A 21,132-nucleotide genomic window follows, 5' to 3' on the forward strand; every position below is an offset into this window, starting at 1 on the left:
AACGGTTATGAAAAAATCGAATTATTTCCAACATCGAACATCAATTTTAATACAATTCCAAATCCACACAAAGAGGCCAAATCTCAATAACCCACACTAAATGTGAGCAGTAAGATAACGAGTCCCGCACAATTTCATTCGTCAATCACTCACCCTATTTCATTCATCAATCACTCACCCTATTTCATTCATCCATATCTATTTAATTCATCCACAATCTAATTATACATATATTGTTCGTTCGCTCACTCGCTCGTTCGTTCCTTGTTCGTCCCTCAGACACAATTTCGTTCACTCGTTCTTTCGTTGTTTCGTTCGTCCATGCACGACCACACTAAATTGGGAAGTGGCGAGAGTTGAGTGAGGGGAGATGGGTGACGATTCCGCACTCACTGACGGACTGACGGACTGACTCAGTGCGGTGGGGCCAAGTGCGCCGAGCTGCCAATGCCCCGATGCTGCGAGGAGGAGCATCATCGCATCATCGCATCATCGAATCTACCTCCAACCCATTAAACCATAGGATGAATCCTGGTGTGGGTTGTTATTGGATTTTGCTTTCACAGGGTGGGGGAAGGGGAGGCTCTTTACCCTGCGCTCCATCTTCGGGGATTCTGTTTTTATTTTCTAGTGGTGGTGGTGGAGGTGACATTGCTTGTCGCAAGCGCGAGCGAGTGAGTGAGAGAGAAGAAGAAGAAGAAGAAGAAGAAGAGCAAGAGACCAAAAGTAAGAGGAGGGAGGAGTATTCGGCCACTCGTGGACCAGGCTCGCTGTGGCTCCCCGTGCTCCTGTTCCTTCCCTTCCCTTCCCTTACTTCCTTTCCTTGTTTCTCGTCCGCTCGCCCCTTTGCCATCGACATCCTCGCAAGCTGTGTTGTTGTTGTCTCCTCGTTTGGTGATCAAAGGTATAAAGTGCCGCCACTCGGATGCTCCTCCGGCCCCTGCTTGTGCACGCATCGACCTCTTTTCCATCTAATTCCGCGACCACGGTAAACCACACCACGATTCTCTCCCGGTTCTTCTCTCCCTCGGTTCCGTCGATTCATGGGGTCTGTTGCATGATTACGTGTGGAGAGAGATGTGGGGAGCTCGCGTGTTGAGAACCATTTCGTCCTGGGCTGTAGAGGTGTCGAGGGAGATTGATTTCACGATGGATTAGGTTGTGGGTGATGCGTCGCAGCGGTTGGTGTGTATGAGCAGGCGTAGTTTCAGTGGGTTGTGGATGTGGGGCGAGAGGAGAAGGGGAAAGTCGGGGATAGGGAGGTATGAGGTGTTGATTTGCGAGGTGAGGAGGAGGTGGCGAGGCGGTGTTCCTAGCCCATTGGCATCGAGAAACAGGGGCATCGTGTGGGTATTTAAGGCGGTCGATTGAACGAAATTCTCTGCGGGGTTGAAGGTTCAGTACGTGTTAGGGTGGAATTTAGGTTGGCTGGAAGCCCGGGTTTGTGACGATGCGTGTCTTGAGGGTAGAGGATTCATGTGGTTGATCTTACGTGGCGGTCTGGTCAAGCCAGCGTGTTGTGTGCTGCGGACGTTTGTTCCGGAAAGCGTGAATGGGTAGGCGTGAGCATGCCGTCCCGGCGTGAGAGTTCATTTGCTTGCACGCCTTGATGTTGTGTTGAAAGGCGTAGGTGTACCTGGACGTACGCTGAACGGGTCTTTTTGTATCCTTCGACGGCTTTGTTTCTGTTCCCACGTATGCGCACTTTGACACGTATAGAAAGGGCGTCAGCGACGTAAATTTTGGTATTTCTTGTAGAGAAGTGCTTGCTGTTCGCAATCCAGTGTGGGCAGGGTGGTGTGGTCTAACTTGGGAGACGCGGATTATTGGGAACATCGCTTACAATTGAATCGAATTGTAGTTTGTATCGCTCTATTCGGGTACCGATAAAGAATTGTTTTTCTTGCTGAATCTATTTTCTGCTTTCGATTATTTATTTATTTATATTTATTTATATTTTTTGAAGTTTGCCTCTTTTGGCACGTGCAGGATGTGAAGCTTATTTCGATTGACGTATTCGGTTGATAATCGAATCGATCAAGAGTCCGTTGTCAACTTATCAGCACATTGCGATTGGAATCAGAACTTAGTTTGCAATAATGGCTAACGCAGGTTTCTGAGGAGGCAATGGACTGACAAAACTCGTCAGTCGTTGCCAGGTATTTGCTCCGAAGCAGGATCTACTTTAAATATCTTTGTTCTAATTCTTGTATCGCGACTTCATGTTTTGTCCACTTGCACAATAATTTTGGGGTTGGGTCGGGGAAATGAGGAATTGGAGTAATTTCTTGTTCGGAGAGTAATGAAGGCAATGGATTGCAGGTCGATTGACCATATGAATCATCATGAATCTTGAACTTAAACGTTTTCTAATAGAAAGACTGGCTTTACCTTTTTTTGTGGTTTTGCATGCTTTTGCAAGCGATTTATTTTGTTTTTGATGCCCCGATAAACTCACATCATGTGTGTTTTAGTTATTAGTGATGTGACCCATGTTGGCCAGATTCAACAGCAAATAAAGCTTAGCTATCTGACAAAATCTTTGCAAAATTTGTCTGGACGGGGCATACTGGCATACCTCTCAAGCTCTGAGTACTGACGCCTTTTCTTTCAGGACTGTGGGTGCACAAGAACGCTGCGTGGGCATGCGCTTAGAAGGGCCAACAAAATCTCCGAATCAAGGCATAGAGTGGGATGAGGAACGACGCCGACTATCAAATGCGTAGTCCCCACGGGGGCAAATTTAGATCAATCCCTTCCTCCTTCCGCACCATATCCAACTATCTTCGCAGTGTCTCTGCAAATGCGAGCAGCATTGCTGCATCTACTGTTCGCCAGGCTGCTGTCTCCGCAGCTTCTAGTGGATCACTCAACCATGAAGATGATCGTCAGCGCGAACAGGTATCGTTGACATACCTTGTGGAGATTAAGGTCTGAGGCGGAAATGCCAATTGGTGGTGCTTGCCTACGAATTGCTTTTCATCTCATTTGTTATTTTAGGGTTTTTTCAGTCGACATGCTGTGACTTCCAGAGTAGCAATTCAATTTTAGTATCACAGAGGGTTGAGGGTAAGTTGTTTCTTTGGTCTGTTTTATATTTTATTATGTTATTTTTTGGTTCAAAATTCTGTGCTGTTTTAAATTGTCGTCATTTTCTGAATGTGCAGGTCCTGTGGTCAAGCTTTGATAAGCTAGAGCTTGGCTCAGGTGAGATTCGGCAAGTGCTCTTGTTGACGTATGCAAATGGATTCCAAGTTTGGGATGTACAAGATGCGAGTAATGTGCATGAATTGGTTTCACGTCGTGATGGACCGGTCGCTTTCCTGCGTCTTCAGCCGAAACCTATTCTTCAAGAGCCTATGGATGAAGGGGTAAATTTCGAGGGAGCTCGGCCTCTGCTGTTAGTCGTTACTGTGGATGTAACAGGTTCTGGGAGTCCAGGTGCCGGTGGCGGGGGCGGTTCTTTGAATTTTGGAGCCTCTCACTTCGTGCCAACTGTCGTTCGATTTTATTCCCTTCGCAACCATTCGTATGTGCATTCCTTAAGATTCCGCACGGGAATTCATGCAGTGCGCTGTAGCCCTCGTGTTGTTGCAGTGGCCTTGGCTACTCAGGTAATTGAATTTCTTACTCTCTGAGTCTCCAAGGTTCTACTTGTCCTCTGCCATATGTTCTACGGCTTGCTTTGTCCCATTTGAGCAGTTCTATACCTTGAGAGGAACCAAGTTTGTACAGCTCAAGTTACGTTCGCCCAGTTCTTTGTGTTACGCGTTACAATTGGGGCACCTTTTGCTACCCGTGAGATTATTACTTCGTGTGAAGATTCAATACTTGAATGGAAATGTTTGACCCAAGAAGTTCTATCCGCGTTATTTTGCAGATTTATTGCTTTGATGCAGGGTCACTTCAAAATGTTTTTAGTGTGCTTACTTATCCATCCCCAGCACCAGCTCCTGGATCCAGTCATTACGGATATGGTGCAATGGCAGTTGGTCCTCGGTGGTTAGCGTATGCAGCCAACCAGCCTCTATTTGCGACTTCTGGGCGTGTGTCCCCTCAGCACTTGACCCCATCTCCAGGAGTGAGCCCATCAACTTCTCCAGCTAACGGCAGCCTTGTAGCACATTATGCAAAGGAGTCCAGCAAACATATCGTAGCAGGAGTGGTGACTTTGGGGGACATGGGTTACAAGACAATTTCAAGATACTGCTCAGAGCTTATGCCGGATGGTGGCGGCGCTTCTCCTAGGCTTAGTAGTCCCAGTTGGAAGAATGGTACTAATAACCAGAGTCCTTGGCAAGGAGGTCCTGCCCTCGAACCAGAGTTCTCTGGCACGGTAATTTTTAGTTTATCTTGGACCTTTAGGCCAGGATTTAGTTCTTAATGTTACCTGTCATCGTGCTTCTGATATGCTAAGAGCACAAGAAGCAGCTGTTTTCTTTTCTTTTTTTCTGTTTTTCCTTTTTTTTTTTCTTTTCTTTTTTCAACTACATGAATGGTCTGCTATTATCTGTTGTTATCCTCGGCCGAATTAGTTCCTTACTCTTTTTGATACTATAGTCGTCATAAGTGCAAGTGTCTGTGCTTTAGTTAGGGAACTTTCTGTAACGAAATCTGAGTGTCTCCTCTGATTATGAACAGGTGATTATCCGAGATATTGTGAGCAAAAATGTAGTGGCCCAGTTTAGGGCACACTCAAGTCCTCTTTCAGCACTTGCTTTTGATCCGAGCGGCACTTTACTGGTCACTGCTTCTGTATATGGCCATAACCTAAATGTGTTCCGCCTCACACCTCCATCCTCAATTGCTGGGGGTAATGGGACCGGTGGGGATACCAGTACAAGTTTTGTGCATCTATACAAACTCTCTCGTGGAGTGACTAATGCGGTAAGTGTTGCATACGGTTATGTTTTGTTCGACTATGTATTCTTGGATCAAGTAGTATTCGTATGTAGCCTGATGGTCATTTTGGTTACTGTACAGGTTATTCAGGACATAACTTTTAGTAGCGACAGCCATTGGATCGCTGTCAGCTCTTCAAGGGGAACAAACCATTTGTTTGCTATATCTCCATTTGGTGGAATAGTAGGGCCGCAGACGCACGCAACATTACCTATTGATGGGCTAATCGGGCCCACTATAACACCGGCCCCAGTATTCCCCTGGTGGTCTACAACAGGACCCGTGAGCCTGAATCAGCAAGCATCGTATTCCCCTCCTCCTGCCATAACCCTCAACGTAGTAGGTAGAATAAAGAATGGGAATGGTGGGTGGCGGGGTACTGTAACAAGTGCTGCGGTGACAGCTGCGGGCCGACCCAATGTTCTTGCTGGTGCTGTGGCTGCTGTTTTTCATGACGGTGGTAGAGTAGGTGTGGAATCGGACATAGGAACTGGGACGTTGAGAGATCAACTTTGGATTTTTTGCCCGACAGGGCATCTTCTTCGTTACTTGCTGCGTCCTGCTGTAGGAGGTGACGGTGTTTACAGTAATGGCTTGCCGCAAATGGTCGGGATAGGCTCACCGGGAAGCCCTGGCCTACCTCAGGAGTTGAAGGCAATTGTCGAACCAGTAGAGCGTTGGGATGTTGCTCGTCGGCCTAACTGGGTAGAACGGGAAGAGATAGTTGGGGCCCAGGATGCAAATCAGGAAGAAGCTGGAGTGCGTTCTGGAAACTCCGGGATTTCTGTAGGGTCTGTATCCAAGGAAGCTATGAGAACTGAAGAGTTGCAGCGCTGGTTTATGTCTAATGCTGAAGTGCAGATGCATCAATCCAGGTCTGTGCCCATCTGGGCAAAGTCGAAGGTACTCAATATATCACTTATTAAACTGGCATTGGTTTTCCCCTGCGTTCTTTTATCACGTGTGAATCTTTTTGAAACTTAAAATTCTTTTGTATCTTGTTTTGACTGTTTGCTTGAATGTACATTACTGTTTTGACTTGTACAGTTCAGTTTACGACCTGGCGTTTTCGGATCTCCGATTTCGTGATGAGAGACACCTAGGTCTTCACTTTTTCAATGCATTTTACTTCACAAACTAGATTTTTACTAGAGTTTTGCTCCTTTCTAGATTCAATTTCATGTGATGCTTCCGGGGACATCGAAGGAGCTTGAAGCTGGCAAGTACCCTTCTTTAGATGGGGTGGAAGAGATTGAAATCGAAAGAATTCCTACTCGTATTGTTGAAGTGCGAAGGAAAGATCTTGTTCCTGTAATTGAAAGACTCCAGAACTTTACGAAAGTACACGGTGCTCGGTGAGATACCTTCCTTTCCGTACACTTTCACTGTTGAAACGTGTAAGCTTATATTCCTCATCCATCTTTCACATTTGTTCGTGTGACTGAAGTTTGACGTTTGTTTGTGTGTCTTTCAATTCCTTTCCGTGTAGGGCCACCATGGTAACAGATGCTTTGCCTGGAATATCTAACGCCCATGATCAGCTTCTTGGAAATGAGGGCTTGCAAGATGGGTTCATAGCTGGAAGTTTGAGAGGCATGCCCATCCAGCGCACCAATAGTAGCAGTAGTTTTGGTTCAGAGGGTGCTCCATATGCTACCAGTGCCGGTGGTATGAACGATTACCACCGCGGGTACCAAGGTTCGTTCTTTAAGATTATATTCGACCCTACACCTTTACATGTTATGAGCGCTCTTTTGAATTCATTTTCATAATTCGTGTTAGTAAGTGGTAAGGGCAATGAAATTCCAGTTAATGGCAAGCCGGAAGACTTGCTGAGTATTAAAATAACGTTTTTGAGTGGAGATATTGTATCGTGGTGGCCGAATCGGCCCTCTTGCATCTCAGTGGTCTGAGCAGTAGAGATAGTGTTGGTCCATTCATTTTCTCCTTGATGCAAAGTATTTACAGATGCCTCTTACAACGTAATTGAAGTTCGTGGATATTGCTTACAGGTCTATTGGAATTTCGTTTATGCTAAAAAAATTAATGTATTTGTGGATGCAGATTTGTCCGTTGTGATAGCGGCAGACACCCCTCCTTCATCATTTGGTTCCCCTCCGTATTTTCATCAAATCCATCAATCGTTAGAGTCACCGGTGTCGGGCAGATCTGAATTGTCTCTTGGCCATTCGTTTCGGTCCAGAACTGTCGTTCCCGAGGTATATCAGGACAGTTTTGCACCGACAGCGGTCACTTCAGAACCAGTTACAACGATGGTAACAGGGTCCCCCATCAACATTCTAAGGGCAGAACAGAGAGAGTTATGTGTGTATACAGATTACATCAAGCCTGGCGTATCTGCTGGCAGAGATGGGATTTCCAATCATGAAAATATTGATGGTGCATCTATCGGCGATGGACCATCAGACGTTGACAATGTTCAGCGTGTTCAACCCAACGCTCTTCTTGGCTCTACTCCAGTGATTGAAGATCCTGTAGCCATCGCAAACTCCCAATTCAAAGATATGGTTTTGCAAGAAAATGGTGGTATGCAGCATATTCGTTCCGGGGTTTTGGCAAATGGGACAAACTGCTGGGACATGATACCAACTGATCAGGTTACAGCGGATGGATCCTATAAACACGACAACCCATCTGCACATGTACCAACTCCTACGTCCGGCTCCAACCCAGAATTTGAAGATGCGTCCCTCATTGATCACCGTAGGAATCATGGAAGCAGCGGTGTTGCAAGTGATAGTCCCTTGAATGAAAGTCCTGCTCATGGAGGCATTAGTGGTATGGCCGAGGATGCCGAAAGTGAGGATGTAGAGGGTACTCAGAGTAAGAGCGAGCAGAATGAGAAAGCAGAGCATGGGGATGATGTGTTGGAGGGCTCAATGTTTCCTTTTTGTGAAGGTGAGTTTCACAAGATCATAGCATGTTTTTTTCTTTTTCTTTTTTGCAAATTTTTCTAGGGTAGAATCTGATTACAAATCCATCAACCACTGCCTGTTTGACGTGTGCCTCTGCGGAATTGATGTCCTTGGAGGTTTCTCTGACATGAAAACCCCGCTGGTGTTTTACGAAGATGTCCAGGTTTTGAGTAACAAGTGAATTTTTTTGGATCAGATTGCTAGATTAGGGTATGCGCTTCCACTCTGGCCTGTTAAGTGGTGGACCATGCTCGAATCGCCCAGTGACCTGGTATAATCCATGTCCTTGGCTGAAGTTTGCTTCTTTCATTTTCGCATTTGGAGTCAGCAGTCTTTTTGGATGTGAAGAATGATGGTTTGGACATATGCAAGTGATCCTCTGCCTTGCAGTATGTGACAACGCGAGACGCCTCTTTTGAAGTTTCTCAAAGAGGCCTATGTTGAGAAGTGTTCCGGGGAAATTCTGGTCCTGACTGACCGGTAGGACTCGTAGAGACCTGACAGCAATCTCTGTTGAAATTGAGGAAGATTTTTCGTGGCTGCGGGAGTCGGATATTTGCACTGGACATTATGCAAGGGTTATTGGTAGCTACAAGGCTAAAATGAATCCGGCCAGCTCCCTTTCTAGGCTCAAAATGGCGTGTCGGGAATATCAAGGAATTCTGATGTGGTTTGAGTAACTGGGAAGAAGAGAATGCTCTATTGCTAAGAATTTGGGAAGGTATGTGAAGTAATTCAAAGTTGAATAAGCTGGATGGAGGCAAACATGCTGGATTATCAAATTGTAGGCTTTCAAGAACCAACTGAAAATGTAAAAATAGTAGTGTGGTATGAGGGTTGTGGCAAGATGATGCCTCAGGTCTCTTCATCTCAGTTTTTGTATATATGGTGTAAAATATCCACTTCATTTGTGGGCCAACAGTGCCTCATGTGTCTGATTGTACTGAGAATTCCCCTACCTTCTGGTTTGTCCTGTTGCGATTCTTTGAATATCTTAGTATTGGCCATGGTATTTAGTTGCATCTCCATTTGTTTTGTTGCTCCCGAGCTGTAGTTAGTATGTATCTACCACTGATGGCAGCTAAACGTAAAAAGGAAAAACCTTCTTCATTCCATTAGAAAACTTTTGTGGGGCTATTTTAAAATCCCGACTTACCTCGCAAATTGTATGTGACGTAAGGCAGCCTTCACTTCTCAATCATAGTTGCAGATCTCACAACGGTACTTTGCACTGGAGCCAAATGTGGAACAACTTTTTCCATGTATCTTAGTCGAAAAATAACCCGTCGATCTTGTAAAGACTCTTGGGATTACTTTTAGATGCTCTTGGCACATTGAATGATCGTCGACTTTTCTTTATGCCATAATTCTTATTGTCCAATCCCTCAATTAGTATGCCGTCTCAACTTTCAAGCTACACCTAGTCAAAGATTTCATTGATAGTGCAACACGCTTCCATCCACTTTCCACCGTCACCATTGGGCCTACTTGTGACAACTACATATTTCGTCACCTTCTAGATAAGAGATATAATAAACGACACTGATCCCTTAAACGCAAGCTGACATGTTAGCATGAGGAAAAGGGTTCGGTGACAGCTCCTGGTGATGGTTTCTTTGGATAATTTCTGAATACCTTGAAATCCACTCAGCTGGGACAGAAAGGGGTGGGATGCTTGTAATTGTAGTTGCAGAAGACGAATAAGTAAAAGAATCGGGAAACTGGTTCTGAATGATGAAGATTCTGAGTTAGCACCCGGAGAAAAGTGGATAGACCAGGTTAGAAGAAAGAAAGAATCCAATCCTCAAGTAATTTGCATGTCGAGAACCTGATGCAAGCAAAGTTTGTTGAGCTCCGCCAGCACATAATAATGGAACTTAACTTTTCATTGAAAGGTTATTCTCAGGGAGGAATGTTGCAAGTAGTGGATTAACTAGGGCTTTTTCAACTGTAGCTCCTAATTTTGTAACGTGACCAATAGTCAGTGCAGCAATATCGAATCGTCAGGGCATTTCCCGAGTTTGAAATCCAGTTGTAGACTGATTTGAGTTCACCGTAAAAATAGCAATTTTGGAATTAATTGTTTAAAATGTATGATGGATACCAAGTGATTTTCGCCATAGACCCGGTTGACAAATGAGAACTGTGTCAAGACCAGTCTCTGGCTTGCAGCAGGAACCAAGTTGCTAAGTGATGTTAAGAACCGGACGTAGAATCAATATTTCCGGTCATTCAGAATGGATCCCTTTCATACTTCCAACCCAAGTACTTCACAAATGGACTGGAGTAGATGTGCATTCAACCTCATGGCCAAGCGTTGTTTCACACACGGGTTTTCATGCACTATATATCGGAGAATCCGTGTCATAAAACTAGTTGTGATCACGTTAGGACATCGTTGACACTCAAACCACATGTGAATTCAGTGTTAGCTACATGATTTGGTGCATTGAGTTCATCGTCATGACAGTTGAGATTCCACTAGGCTGACTGGGCTGCAACAAAATTTGTAATTCAGTGCAGATTTGTACGCCTCAAGCATCTGTAAAACGTTCCACGAAAAGCTTCGGGCACAAAAAAGCACTCGAATTCCCAAGTTATCTGTGCTACTGAACAAATTCAACGTCATGCCTGAGAAGGACCAGCCTTATCTTAGAGATAACTCAACCATTCCCTGCATCTGAAGTCAAATTCTAAAATTGTTCGGCACCCAAATATTCCGCGAATGAGAAGAAAACCATCACATGCAGACATCCAGAACGATGCGATTGTGGTAATCACGTGAGGATGATGCCACTTCCGTATACTGGACTTCGTTGCATATCTTTAGCACCAAACAAACTTATCCTAGTCTATTTCCCAACTGGTAAGAATTCGGTACAACCTAATCGCTCGATGTGCTCTAATTACCAGGCACATTTCGGGGAGTAAGATTGCTGGGTTGACCAACTCCGAATTAAAGAATACATGGCTGTTGATCAAACGCATTACAAACCTGTTCTAAATGGCACAGAAGAGAAAGCAAACATCAAGTCACTTGCATCATGACTCATGGACAGCCTTAACTTTCGCTGATCCCAACCAGAGTAATCAAAACAAAACTTTTTAGGGGATTTTACAACCTCAACACAACCTGAAAAGGGTAGAAGCCGTACATAAGTATTTAAAGCCTGGAATATAACTCAAGCACATCAAATTAGTATCGACTTACAAATAGGTTATGTCGAAGACCAGCCTACAAACATTTGTCTATATTAAACATACGGTTCTTGATTCTGTGTAACCCAGGTGAAGAAGAAAGTCAACACATGAGACGATGACGGGTGATTTAGTCCACAACGAGATCAGTGTGATAACGATTCGACATTGAATATAGGTATGAACAGAAAAGAACTTTGCATTTCTGATATGTTAGTACAAACAAGTTCCATGACAAGGGTATGACAAACACCTACAAAACCATGATGAGAACGTTTCAAAATCATACTACAACACACAGGTGCATAGGTTGTCGAACGTTGACTTGAACTTAGGCAGTCAAGATAACAGCTCCTCCGGCCTCCTTGATCTTCTTCTCAGCGAGCTTAGAGAAGAATTTAGCCTTGACCACCATGGGTTGAGTGGGAAGATCACCCTTTCCAAGCACCTGAAACAGACGCGCAACATAACTTAAATTAGGAAAAACTTGAAGTGTCTGATGATTCGAAATTAGACATTGTGAGACAAGTACCAAATGAATAATCGGAGGTAATTAGATTATTTTCTAGAGAACAGTTTTGAGAAATAAGCAAAATTATTAAGTCATCCAAGTATACACAGAGACATCAACATAACATTAAAAAAAAAAAAAAAAAAAAAAAAACTACCTCACCAGAAATAAAACGTATAGAGGAACCGATTGAAAAGAACAAAGTTACCCATTCAAGACAACCACAGATTAGATCGGGGACACTCCGCCAGTGCAACCCGCCAAACCCACCACAACAGAGAACAAAAACGCAAGAGTAAACACCGCGACCAGCTACTTGCACGAACAAATCACACCGAGGTTCGGTATTGGCATTGCAGTGACACCTTGAAGAAGCCGTGTTGTGTGACGTCCAAGAGAGGGGCACACTTGTCCCCATCGGTCTTCTCCTTCACAGCCTCAGGCACAAGCGACCAGAGCTTGTCCACGTTGACAATTGGGCAGTGGAACTTGTTCATAGTCTTGTGGAAGTACCGCATACCGACCTTGCCGAAGTACCCTGGATGGTACTTGTCGAAGAGGATGCGGTGGTGGTGCAAACCACCAGCGTTACCGCGACCTCCAGGATGCTTGCGGTGCTTGCCAACACGTCCATGCCCGGCACTGACATGGCCTCTCTTCTTGCGGTTCTTCTTCAGCCGGGTCGTCATGGTTGCCGGATAGAGGAAGTGTCGAGCAGCTCAACGCAAGCAAGCTAGCAAGCAAGCAAAAGAGAAGGATCATGGTTGCCCGCCGCTCGCTTTAAACAAAACCCTAATCGGGGAGAAGGGACCTCTCGTCCCCATTCACACTGGAGCCCCTCGATAGTACCCATGCTCTTGCTGATCCGTCTGCTTCTTACTAATCCATCAACTGTTTGATGACAAGTAGTTAATTTGCACATTAGTGGTATAATGTCTATCTACGATTTTGTAAGATTCTGAATGTGATTGATATTCTCAAAGTTTTACACTTTGAACACAGCTATTCTTTTTGCTTCTATTTCTTATTTGATACATTTTTTTAATTTTTTTAATTTTTTCTCCAGGTGGCCGTTTAGCATTTGGATGAACGCAAATAAAATCGTGATTTTACGATAGGTGATTTTTATTTTTTATTTTTTTTTCAATTTACATTTGTTGTTTCACATCTTTTAGATCAGATTAATTTCATTCTAGTGTTAACTGTGATGTTTTGGCAACTATACAAATTTACGGAATAATAAGATATACTTGCACAATCTTTCAACAAATGATTCATATGGACACCTTTTGTTTATTTCAAAAAATTGAATAACTTGGTTTTGATTCTTGTTAATTTAGTAAATTCAACATTAATTGATTGGGTTTATATTATGACATATTGAAGCAGTCGATAAAAAACGAAAAATTTACGATGTAATAGTTAAATATTGTATCACTTATGTACGTTTAGGTCTATGCTCAGAAAACAATGAACAAAAGACAATATCAGTAAGATTTTGGATGTCTTTCAAAAGAAAACATTACAATCATACAATTTTACAATAAAATTTACAAAACATGAATGTACGACCTTGTTTTATTTTGTTTGATGACAATTCTTCCTTACATTCTTACTTTCACTAAGTCGTTTTTAATCACTTCTTCTAATTTTCCCGTGACTAACATTATTATCATTAGTATCCAAACAAAAACTATTTAAAATCCTTTCTGTGATAATATATCATCCATCATCCATCACCCATCAACATATTCATCCAATTCGCATTAAATTCGATGACACTCAGTTTAAATTGAATGGGTCGTTTCTGGCTTCTATTCACAATTCAAAGTTCCAAAATTTCCTTTGCCGTATATCAGTTACAGCTACAAAACTCTAGAGTACTGAAAATATGTATTTGTGGATGGTTTGTATTTGAACACCTACTAATCAAACTTTGGTCCTCGGATTAATCCAAGATTCTCACCAGGCACGAAAACCACGTAATACCCGGGAAGCGAGAGATGACACCCAGGAAGCAATGAGTATATCCGGGAATGGAGTGATATACCCGGGAACTGAGAGACTATGCCCGGGAATCGAGAGATGATACCCGTGTGTCCTCCCACACCCTCGTCGTTGTCGTTATTAACCAGTTCATCAATATCCGCCTCAGCTTGAGGCGATCGTCCGTCGATGTGGTGGCGGGCGATTATACGATACACGCCTTTGCTGCTGCTACGCCCCGCTCTTCACTCGTGAACACCGAGCACGGCTACGTGCAGTCCAAGCACCGACTAGCCAAACCTCCGAAGCTCCCTTCGGGCGCCAGTCTCGAGTCCTCCTGCTCGGATCATCGGCGACGCTTCTCTCAGTCGGTGTCAATCGGTACGTTTCGTATTTCCTCTCGTTCTCGCGCTTCTCGTGATTTGAAACGAGGGAGTTTATGACCGTTTTTAGTTGATACGACGAGGAAGATATTAGAGGGCGGGGGGTATGAGATCTCGACCAGGTTTTTTGGAGGAGAATTTTGAATAGATCGAAGAAATTCTGGTAGGATTTGGATGTATTTGATAGGTTTGAGTGATCTTGAACTGATTTCGGCTTTGTGTGGGGGTGATGGAAATGTGAAAGAGCGGTGTCTAGGGTTTTGATTGAAAGTGATGCAGAGTTATCGAGGGTTAAGGATTTTTTAGATTTTGGATTAGTGAGTTTGTGAAGAGATGGCACTAATTTTAATGTTTTGTGTATTGATCGGATTAGAGCACGGAGGTTGTGATTTGCGAGGCACAACACAATGTCGATGTACGGGTTTGAGGCGTTGAATTTCAACGTGGATGGCGGCTACCTGGAGGCCATAGTGCGAGGGTACAGATCTGGGCTGCTCACGTCTGCGGATTACAACAATTTATGTCAATGTGAAACTCTGGACGACATCAAAATGCATCTTGGAGCCACTGATTATGGGCCTTATTTGGCAAATGGTAGTTTGTCCACTCTTCTTTGCAGTTCTGGCTGTGGGAACTCTGGGCCACGTTGGCTTTAAATGCAGTTCATTGTTACCGACTTCGATGTCTGACATGAGGGATTGTAAGCAGAGAGTTTCAATATACTCGTTTGTTTGGAAATACTATTGTAAATTCAGAATCGTCATTTATCACGAATCATAACCTTCGATAAAATAGAAGGAATTTGAACTTTTTGTTTGCCCGAGGGTTTAGGTGTGGTTGGAAGGGGATTTATGGCTGGGCAAAGATTCTTTAGATTTTTTTAATCTTACGTTCCACTTTCAAATTTTTCAGAGCCATCACCCCTTCATACTGCAACAATTGTGGAAAAATGCACGCAGAAGTTGGTGGATGAGTACAATCACATGTTGACGCAAGCAACTGAACCGCTGTCAACCTTTCTTGAGTACATCACGTGAGTGATAATACATTCTCCATCACAATCTTTGCAGGATGTTCAGTTTTTCAAGTTTGCTGGCACTTGGCAATTAATCAAGAGTAAAGTGAAATTTGATATCAATCTTCCTCAGGACCTTCAATCGTTTTCGGACAGTATTATATTATTAATGAGTTTTCTTTCATTCAAAGTCATGTGCCAGGCACACCAACTCATGCAGCTTACGCTTGAATATTTGTTGCAGGTATGGACATATGATTGACAACGTAGTGCTCATAGTCACAGGCACGTTGCACGAGAGAGATGTTCACGAGCTTCTTGAAAAATGCCATCCTCTAGGCATGTTTGACAGGTGTGTCCGAGTCAAGTCCACTTTGCCCTGCTTTTTTCTTGTATACAATTCTTGAAGTTTTTAATATGTTTACAAGACGGTTATCTAATTGGTAGTGCTCGAAGGCAGAGATAGATCTCTTATGGCTTGCATTCTGGGAATTACTTGGTTTAGCAGTATGCAGTAGCAGTTATCTCGAGGCAAAACAGTCATATTAGTCTACTTTTTGTTTCATGGTTTCTAGGTAACCAGTTACGTAAGCAGGGAGTGTGAGTATTTTATTTACACTGACATATTCAATGTTGTGATGCAGCATTGCATCTTTAGCAGTTGCTCAGAACATGCGGGAGTTGTATCGCCTTGTGCTTGTTGATACTCCCTTGGCCCCTTATTTCTCAGAGTGCATTACTTCCGAAGTAAGTTGGTTCTTGTAGCTTAGTCTTCGTTGAGTCCTGCCGAAGTCTTTTTTCTAATTCCTTTGGAGGAGAAGCAGCTACTGAGAAAGTTGTCTTCTCAACTTTAAGGATTATTAGTGCCGATGCATTGGATGATTCTAATGATTTCCTAAGACATGAGTTGACTATGGAAGTTCTGGTTGAATGGAGTCATGCTTTTTAAACTCAGCTTGAGCAAGTGGCGTACAGTTTTGACTTAAATATATATATATATATATATATATATATATATATATATGTTTTCCTCCAGGATCTTGATGACATGAACATAGAAATCATGCGGAACACCCTGTACAAAGCATACCTGGAGGACTTTTACAGGTTCTGTCAGGTAAGATGAGGTGTTGTATTCTTTTACATCATCGAAGATAGCTTATTAATGTTTGAAAGATTAATACTTTTTACAATCATTTTTTTATTTACCGAAGATTTGAAAGCCAGTTATGCCATGCCATCAGATGTCTTGTATCAGTCTGCTGTCTGAATCAAGACCTAAGTTTATTCTGGTGGTTGTGGGGAGCAGAAACTTGGAGGTGCAACTTCTACGATTATGTGCGACCTGCTCGCCTTTGAGGCCGACCGCCGTGCTGTGAATATCACCATCAATAGGCAAGCATGAAAATGGAATTGTTTCTATGTGATCATCATTTGTTGCCAATTGGCGGAATATCATTGTTATCTTGTCAAAGTCTCCTATCTAGTCGCACATTCTCCATCCTTTGGTTATTCAGACTAAAGGTTCTAAATTCTTAGACCTTGTCAGCTAATTTTAAAGATTGTGCGGGTATTTGCAGTATTGGAACAGAGTTGACACGTGATGATCGACGAAAGCTGTACTCTAAGTTCGGTATCTTGTACGTTTTCCATCAAGACCTCATAATCTCTCCCTTTTTTCCAGGATTGTTAGATATAAAAAATTTAAAATGTGGTCAATTGAATTAGTTAATCAATTATTGATGTATCGGAAGACTTCGTATAAAGGGAGCTGTTGTTCGGTTCACAGGTACCCATATGGGCATGAAGAGCTGGCGGCATGTGATGATTTTGATGCCGTAAGTACTTAGTTCTTGAAATATGCGTTGATTAAATGTTCTACTTTGTTAATTTTTAATTTTTAATTGTTTTGGAAACTGTTTTCATTGACTGTATGAGTTCAAAGTATTTAGTAGTATTATTTCTGGTGTGCAACCCTTTCATGTCAGTGCCCTATGTGAAAAAATTCGTCTTATGCTGATGTTTGGGAATTTCAGAAGACCTTGCACTGTATGTGGTATAATTATGGGTACGTGTTGTTCTTTTGATCAGGTTCGAGGAGCTATGGAAAAGTACCCTCCATACCAGGCCATATTTTCGAAGCTGTCTTTTGGCGAAAGTCAAATGCTGGACAAGGCATTCTATGAAGAGGAAGTCAAGAGGCTAATCTTGTCTTTTGAACAACAGGTTTGTAGTTGTTGCCCTGGTTTTGCTTTTTGTTATAGCTTGGCTTATTACAAATCACTTGTGGATATTGTGCATCAAATTTATGTTGAATTGTGTTATTGCTTCAGTTTTTGCGGAAATTATTTTGGTTACTTATAATGTTTATTTTGTTGCACTTGAATTTGTCATCCTCTGGTAGGCTTTTTGCTGGTGTCTGACGATTTTATCCGTTCTTTGGATTCTTACGTCGCAGTTTCACTACGCGGTGTTTTTTGCCTATATGAGACTACGCGAGCAGGAGACCAGGAATTTGATGTGGATATCAGAATGTGTAGCCCAGAATCAGAAGTCACGAATTCATGATGGTATTGTTATGACTTTTTAGGTGAGCCGGCTACCTTTCTAGTGCAGATTTACCAGCTAAATTAGTGCAAATGATTTATTTTCCATTTGTCCCAATTTCTCGGTAACTCTTGTAATGAAACTGGGATTCTTGATTGTGAGACAGAATAAAGCACTACCAATTTAGTGTGTGGGTTGATGGCACGATATTCGAAATAAACGTTTGTCATAGACGGCATGAGAGGTTACAACTGCTGCATACACTGGCACGCATAGGTCTTCATTTGAACCGATTCTTTTGCTTTCTTGTCGGAGCGACTTGTTCTGAAATTAATTAAAGTTTTTGTCGGCTTGCAGAGCCCTATCTCATGCTTAACACATTTTCAAAGAAGGGTTGCACCACGGTCCCGTAAAGTGCAATCATTTTTTGCGCCCAAGTTTTTTTCTTCCGAAATCTAGAGGCAAGAAATAAGTTGAAGTTGCATTGGCTATCTAAAAGTTGATACCAAATTCTGGCTATTTATATCTTATGACCACAAGTGTATTGCTTTCAGTAGAAAGCTATTATTCTGTTCAATACAGTCTTCCTTCATGTATGGGTGGGCAAGGTCAAAATGCAACTGCCGTGAAATGTGAAGTTGGCACTTACAGCTAAAATCATTGAGGGATGGATAGGGTTAAATACACAATACGTAGTCATAGAAAACATATGCTATGTGCACAGTTGGATGGTAGACAACATATTGCTGAAAGTAATCATTACATCTTTTTAAAGCAAATAATGACAAACATAGAGTTATTAAATGTTACAAAGAAATGAATTCTAAGGAAGTTGTATTTGTCTAAATATTTAATATTTTTGAAAAAGTCAGACTACATTGTGGTTTGTGGTCCATATCTCTCAAATTGAATTATATTTTATCATTTATATTGTTGAATTGTATTGGTTATATATATATACATATAATCTTTATATATATATATATATATATATCTATCTACGAAAGTATCAAATCAATCCCATCCTTTGTTATTTTAAATCCATCATTATCAATTTATACCAAAAGTACATTATACAAACATGGTAGTATTAAATTAGAAATAATATTGACATGGTACAACATGTCACAATAAATATGATTGAGTTTGAGTGGGATTAATCATGGTGAATTTTTGTATAAACACAATACATTTGTACAAACATGATTGTTGTATAAACAAAAATCATTACACATAACACATTGAGTGCTATAAACCAATCACAAAGTATGCAATTTAAATCAAATACAAATGCACATCCAATACATTCTCAAGTGCCTCCTTAGTTGATTAGGAGCTCCTCCAGTCAACTAGGACTACAAAATACATATCATTGAAGATGAATGCCACAATGATATTATTGTTGAACTAATATTGTAGTAGCTAGACCATTGAAGTGTGTGACAAACAAAATAGAAGAAATCTTCAATCCTTATCAATAAATAAGACATGATTAGAAGACTTTTTACAATAAGAACAAATCCAATTTCGTGAAAGGAGAGTTGAAAGAAGTAGTGTCAAATATGCCATATGCTACCTATATTAACATTGATGATACACAAGCATGGTAATAGCTCTTTTTTTTCCCACCACATACAAAACAAGGAAGACCAATTGGTACAACTATCAATCCAAGATACATAGAGTCATCAATAGGAAGATGTCAAGGATCACAATTCTTTGAATGCTCTTCACATTCTTCTCCATCCTTGCCTTCTAATAATAAAATACCACAAAACAATACATCTTTTATAAGTAAAATTATGTGCCTTGTCTTAATATCAAGTATTGTAGGCATTTCACATTGCAAATACACATAATCTCTTTTGGAGAATTTTTACAACTGAGGTTGATAAGCTTTATTTTGAATATAAGTATATTGTAAAGTATCACAATGTTGAGCAATAAATAAGTTCTCCATAGCCATAGGCATGCCTTGTTTAAAGTACTTTACTTGATCATATAAACATTGAGTCTAAACATTGGAATCATCTAAGTCTATTGAAGTGATAACTCATTGCAATCCATGGCAATATCAAGTTCCAATCATGATGGTTGCCATAAAGTAATCCATGCTTTCATAAATCATGTTTGATAGTCTAAAGAATTCTCTCAATTAGGCCATTTGCCTCAAGATGCTTTCCAGACATGGTACAATGATCTATCATAGCTTTAGTATATAAAGCTTCAAACATTTTAAGAAACTTTCTTCCTTGATCCGTTAAGACTTCAATAGATGCTCCAAAACGTACTAGTATTCAATCAAAAAAAGCCATAGTTGCTAATTTTGAAGAGTTTTGTGATAAAGCCGCAAGTTCAATCCACTTACTAAAATACTCTACCATCACCATTACATATTTAACTCCATATGAAGTAACAATAAATAGTCCAACAAAGTCTAAAGACTAACAATAATACAAATCCATGATAGGTAATGACTTCAATTGAAATGACAAGGTATTAAAACTTGATCTAACTTGATCACAAACTTCACATCAAAAAACATATGTAGCCATTTATTGATACATATCACTCTATCAATATTAATTATGCATCATAGAATGTGTTCTACTCACCTCAAAATGTCAAAGTTCTTCATGTATTTATTGTATTAGGGAGGTTCTTTGATCTAGTATTCCAACTATGTGCCTAATTCCATCAGGCCACATATAAAATAGCAAGTTGTTTTTTCAATAAAATTTTGTTATTTAGTGACTAATCCTATCGCTTTCCATAATATAGATAATAGAAGGAAATATTCCTTATTGAAGCTTGTATAAGATTGTAAGATTTTTCTACACAATATTAATTACTTAATTCTTATCCATTTTTTTTATTTTTTATTTTTTTATTTTTTTATTTTTTTATATCTAAATTCTAATTAAGAATTGTGGTTGTAGAATTTAACATTAAATTCAAGTATATGGCTACATGCCATCTAAGAATTGCATCCAAGTTCTAATTAAGTCTTCTTTTGAAGGACATGGATTATAAGAAAGTCCATCAACATTCAAATTGATAATGCTCACTCAATGCACAACCTAAAAGTTGTATTCTTGAAGCAATAAAGTCCATCTTGCAAGCTTGCTAGTAAGCTTGTTTGATTCGATAAACCACTTCAAAGATTAATGGTCAATTATGAATATAAAGAATTGATTTTACAAGTAAGATTAGAAGTAAGCAATTGTCCAAATTGTTGTCAAATCTTCTCTTTAATAAGATGAATAATTTGATTTTGTATTGTCATTACTTCTAAAAAAAATATAATAATATTTTTTCATCCTACAGCATCTTTTTATATCAAGATTGCTTCTAATGCTAATGTACTCCAATCCATGTATAGTTGAAAAGGTCTATTGGCATCTAGAGATTGAAGCACTAGAATTAAATTCAACTTTTGTTTTAATGTGTTGAATGTATGTTGTTGCTCACAATTCCAAATCCATGGTTGATCTTAATTTCTAAGAATAGTTAAAAGCTTCATAGTGAAACTAAAGTTTTTAACAAACCTTTGAGAGTAGTTTGCCAATTCTAAAAAAGTCAGTCTATTATCTATTGAAATTTAGCTAGTGCATTCTTAAGACCAAATGGAAGGAACTTCTAGTATAAGAAATA

The 21,132-nt window shown here is 40.8% G+C and overlaps 3 protein-coding genes across 7 annotated transcripts; 2 read left to right on the forward strand and 1 right to left on the reverse strand.

The window, feature by feature from the left end:
• Window positions 1–570: 570 nt before the first annotated feature.
• On the forward strand, window positions 571–8,757 carry LOC112273485 (autophagy-related protein 18h). 4 transcript variants are annotated; one of them, XR_002967040.3, is made up of 12 exons: window positions 571–988; window positions 1,990–2,159; window positions 2,615–2,901; window positions 3,168–3,614; window positions 3,881–4,336; window positions 4,642–4,887; window positions 4,984–5,805; window positions 6,073–6,257; window positions 6,392–6,600; window positions 6,967–7,821; window positions 8,035–8,109; window positions 8,229–8,757. XR_002967040.3 is itself a non-coding variant. In XM_024502355.3 (11 exons), the coding sequence occupies exons 3-11, from the start codon at window positions 2,695–2,697 to the stop codon at window positions 8,040–8,042; spliced, it is 3,435 nt and encodes a 1,144-aa protein (XP_024358123.1). In that variant the 5' UTR covers window positions 631–988; window positions 1,990–2,159; window positions 2,615–2,694; the 3' UTR covers window positions 8,043–8,757. The 4 variants fall into 4 exon arrangements, 2 of the variants coding, with proteins under 2 accessions (XP_024358123.1, XP_090101479.1); XR_016499053.1 differs by lacking the exon at window positions 571–988 and adding an exon at window positions 1,403–1,880; XM_024502355.3 differs by having other exon boundaries at window positions 631–988; window positions 8,035–8,757.
• Window positions 8,758–11,211: 2,454 nt separating this feature from the next.
• Window positions 11,212–12,289, reverse strand: LOC112273486 (large ribosomal subunit protein uL15x). Its single transcript, XM_024502356.3, has 2 exons — window positions 11,913–12,289; window positions 11,212–11,484 (listed from the first exon to the last, which is right to left on the reverse strand). Exons 1-2 carry the CDS (start codon window positions 12,234–12,236, stop codon window positions 11,368–11,370), a joined length of 441 nt encoding a protein of 146 aa, XP_024358124.1. The 5' UTR covers window positions 12,237–12,289; the 3' UTR covers window positions 11,212–11,367.
• Window positions 12,290–13,763: 1,474 nt separating this feature from the next.
• On the forward strand, window positions 13,764–18,074 carry LOC112272923 (V-type proton ATPase subunit d2). 2 transcript variants are annotated; one of them, XM_024501101.3, is made up of 12 exons: window positions 13,764–13,914; window positions 14,290–14,510; window positions 14,829–14,949; window positions 15,176–15,283; window positions 15,576–15,678; window positions 15,968–16,048; window positions 16,241–16,326; window positions 16,512–16,571; window positions 16,721–16,769; window positions 17,023–17,157; window positions 17,390–17,521; window positions 17,645–18,074. In XM_024501101.3, exons 2-11 carry the CDS (start codon window positions 14,324–14,326, stop codon window positions 17,519–17,521), a joined length of 1,062 nt encoding a protein of 353 aa, XP_024356869.1. In that variant the 5' UTR covers window positions 13,764–13,914; window positions 14,290–14,323; the 3' UTR covers window positions 17,645–18,074. The 2 variants fall into 2 exon arrangements, with proteins under 2 accessions (XP_024356869.1, XP_024356868.1); XM_024501100.3 differs by having other exon boundaries at window positions 17,836–18,074.
• The last annotated feature ends 3,058 nt before the right edge of the window (window positions 18,075–21,132 follow it).

Source organism: Physcomitrium patens, chromosome 20 (genome assembly GCF_059467195.1).
Source record: "Physcomitrium patens ecotype Gransden chromosome 20, ASM5946719v1, whole genome shotgun sequence".
Taxonomy (NCBI): Eukaryota; Viridiplantae; Streptophyta; class Bryopsida; order Funariales; family Funariaceae; genus Physcomitrium; species Physcomitrium patens.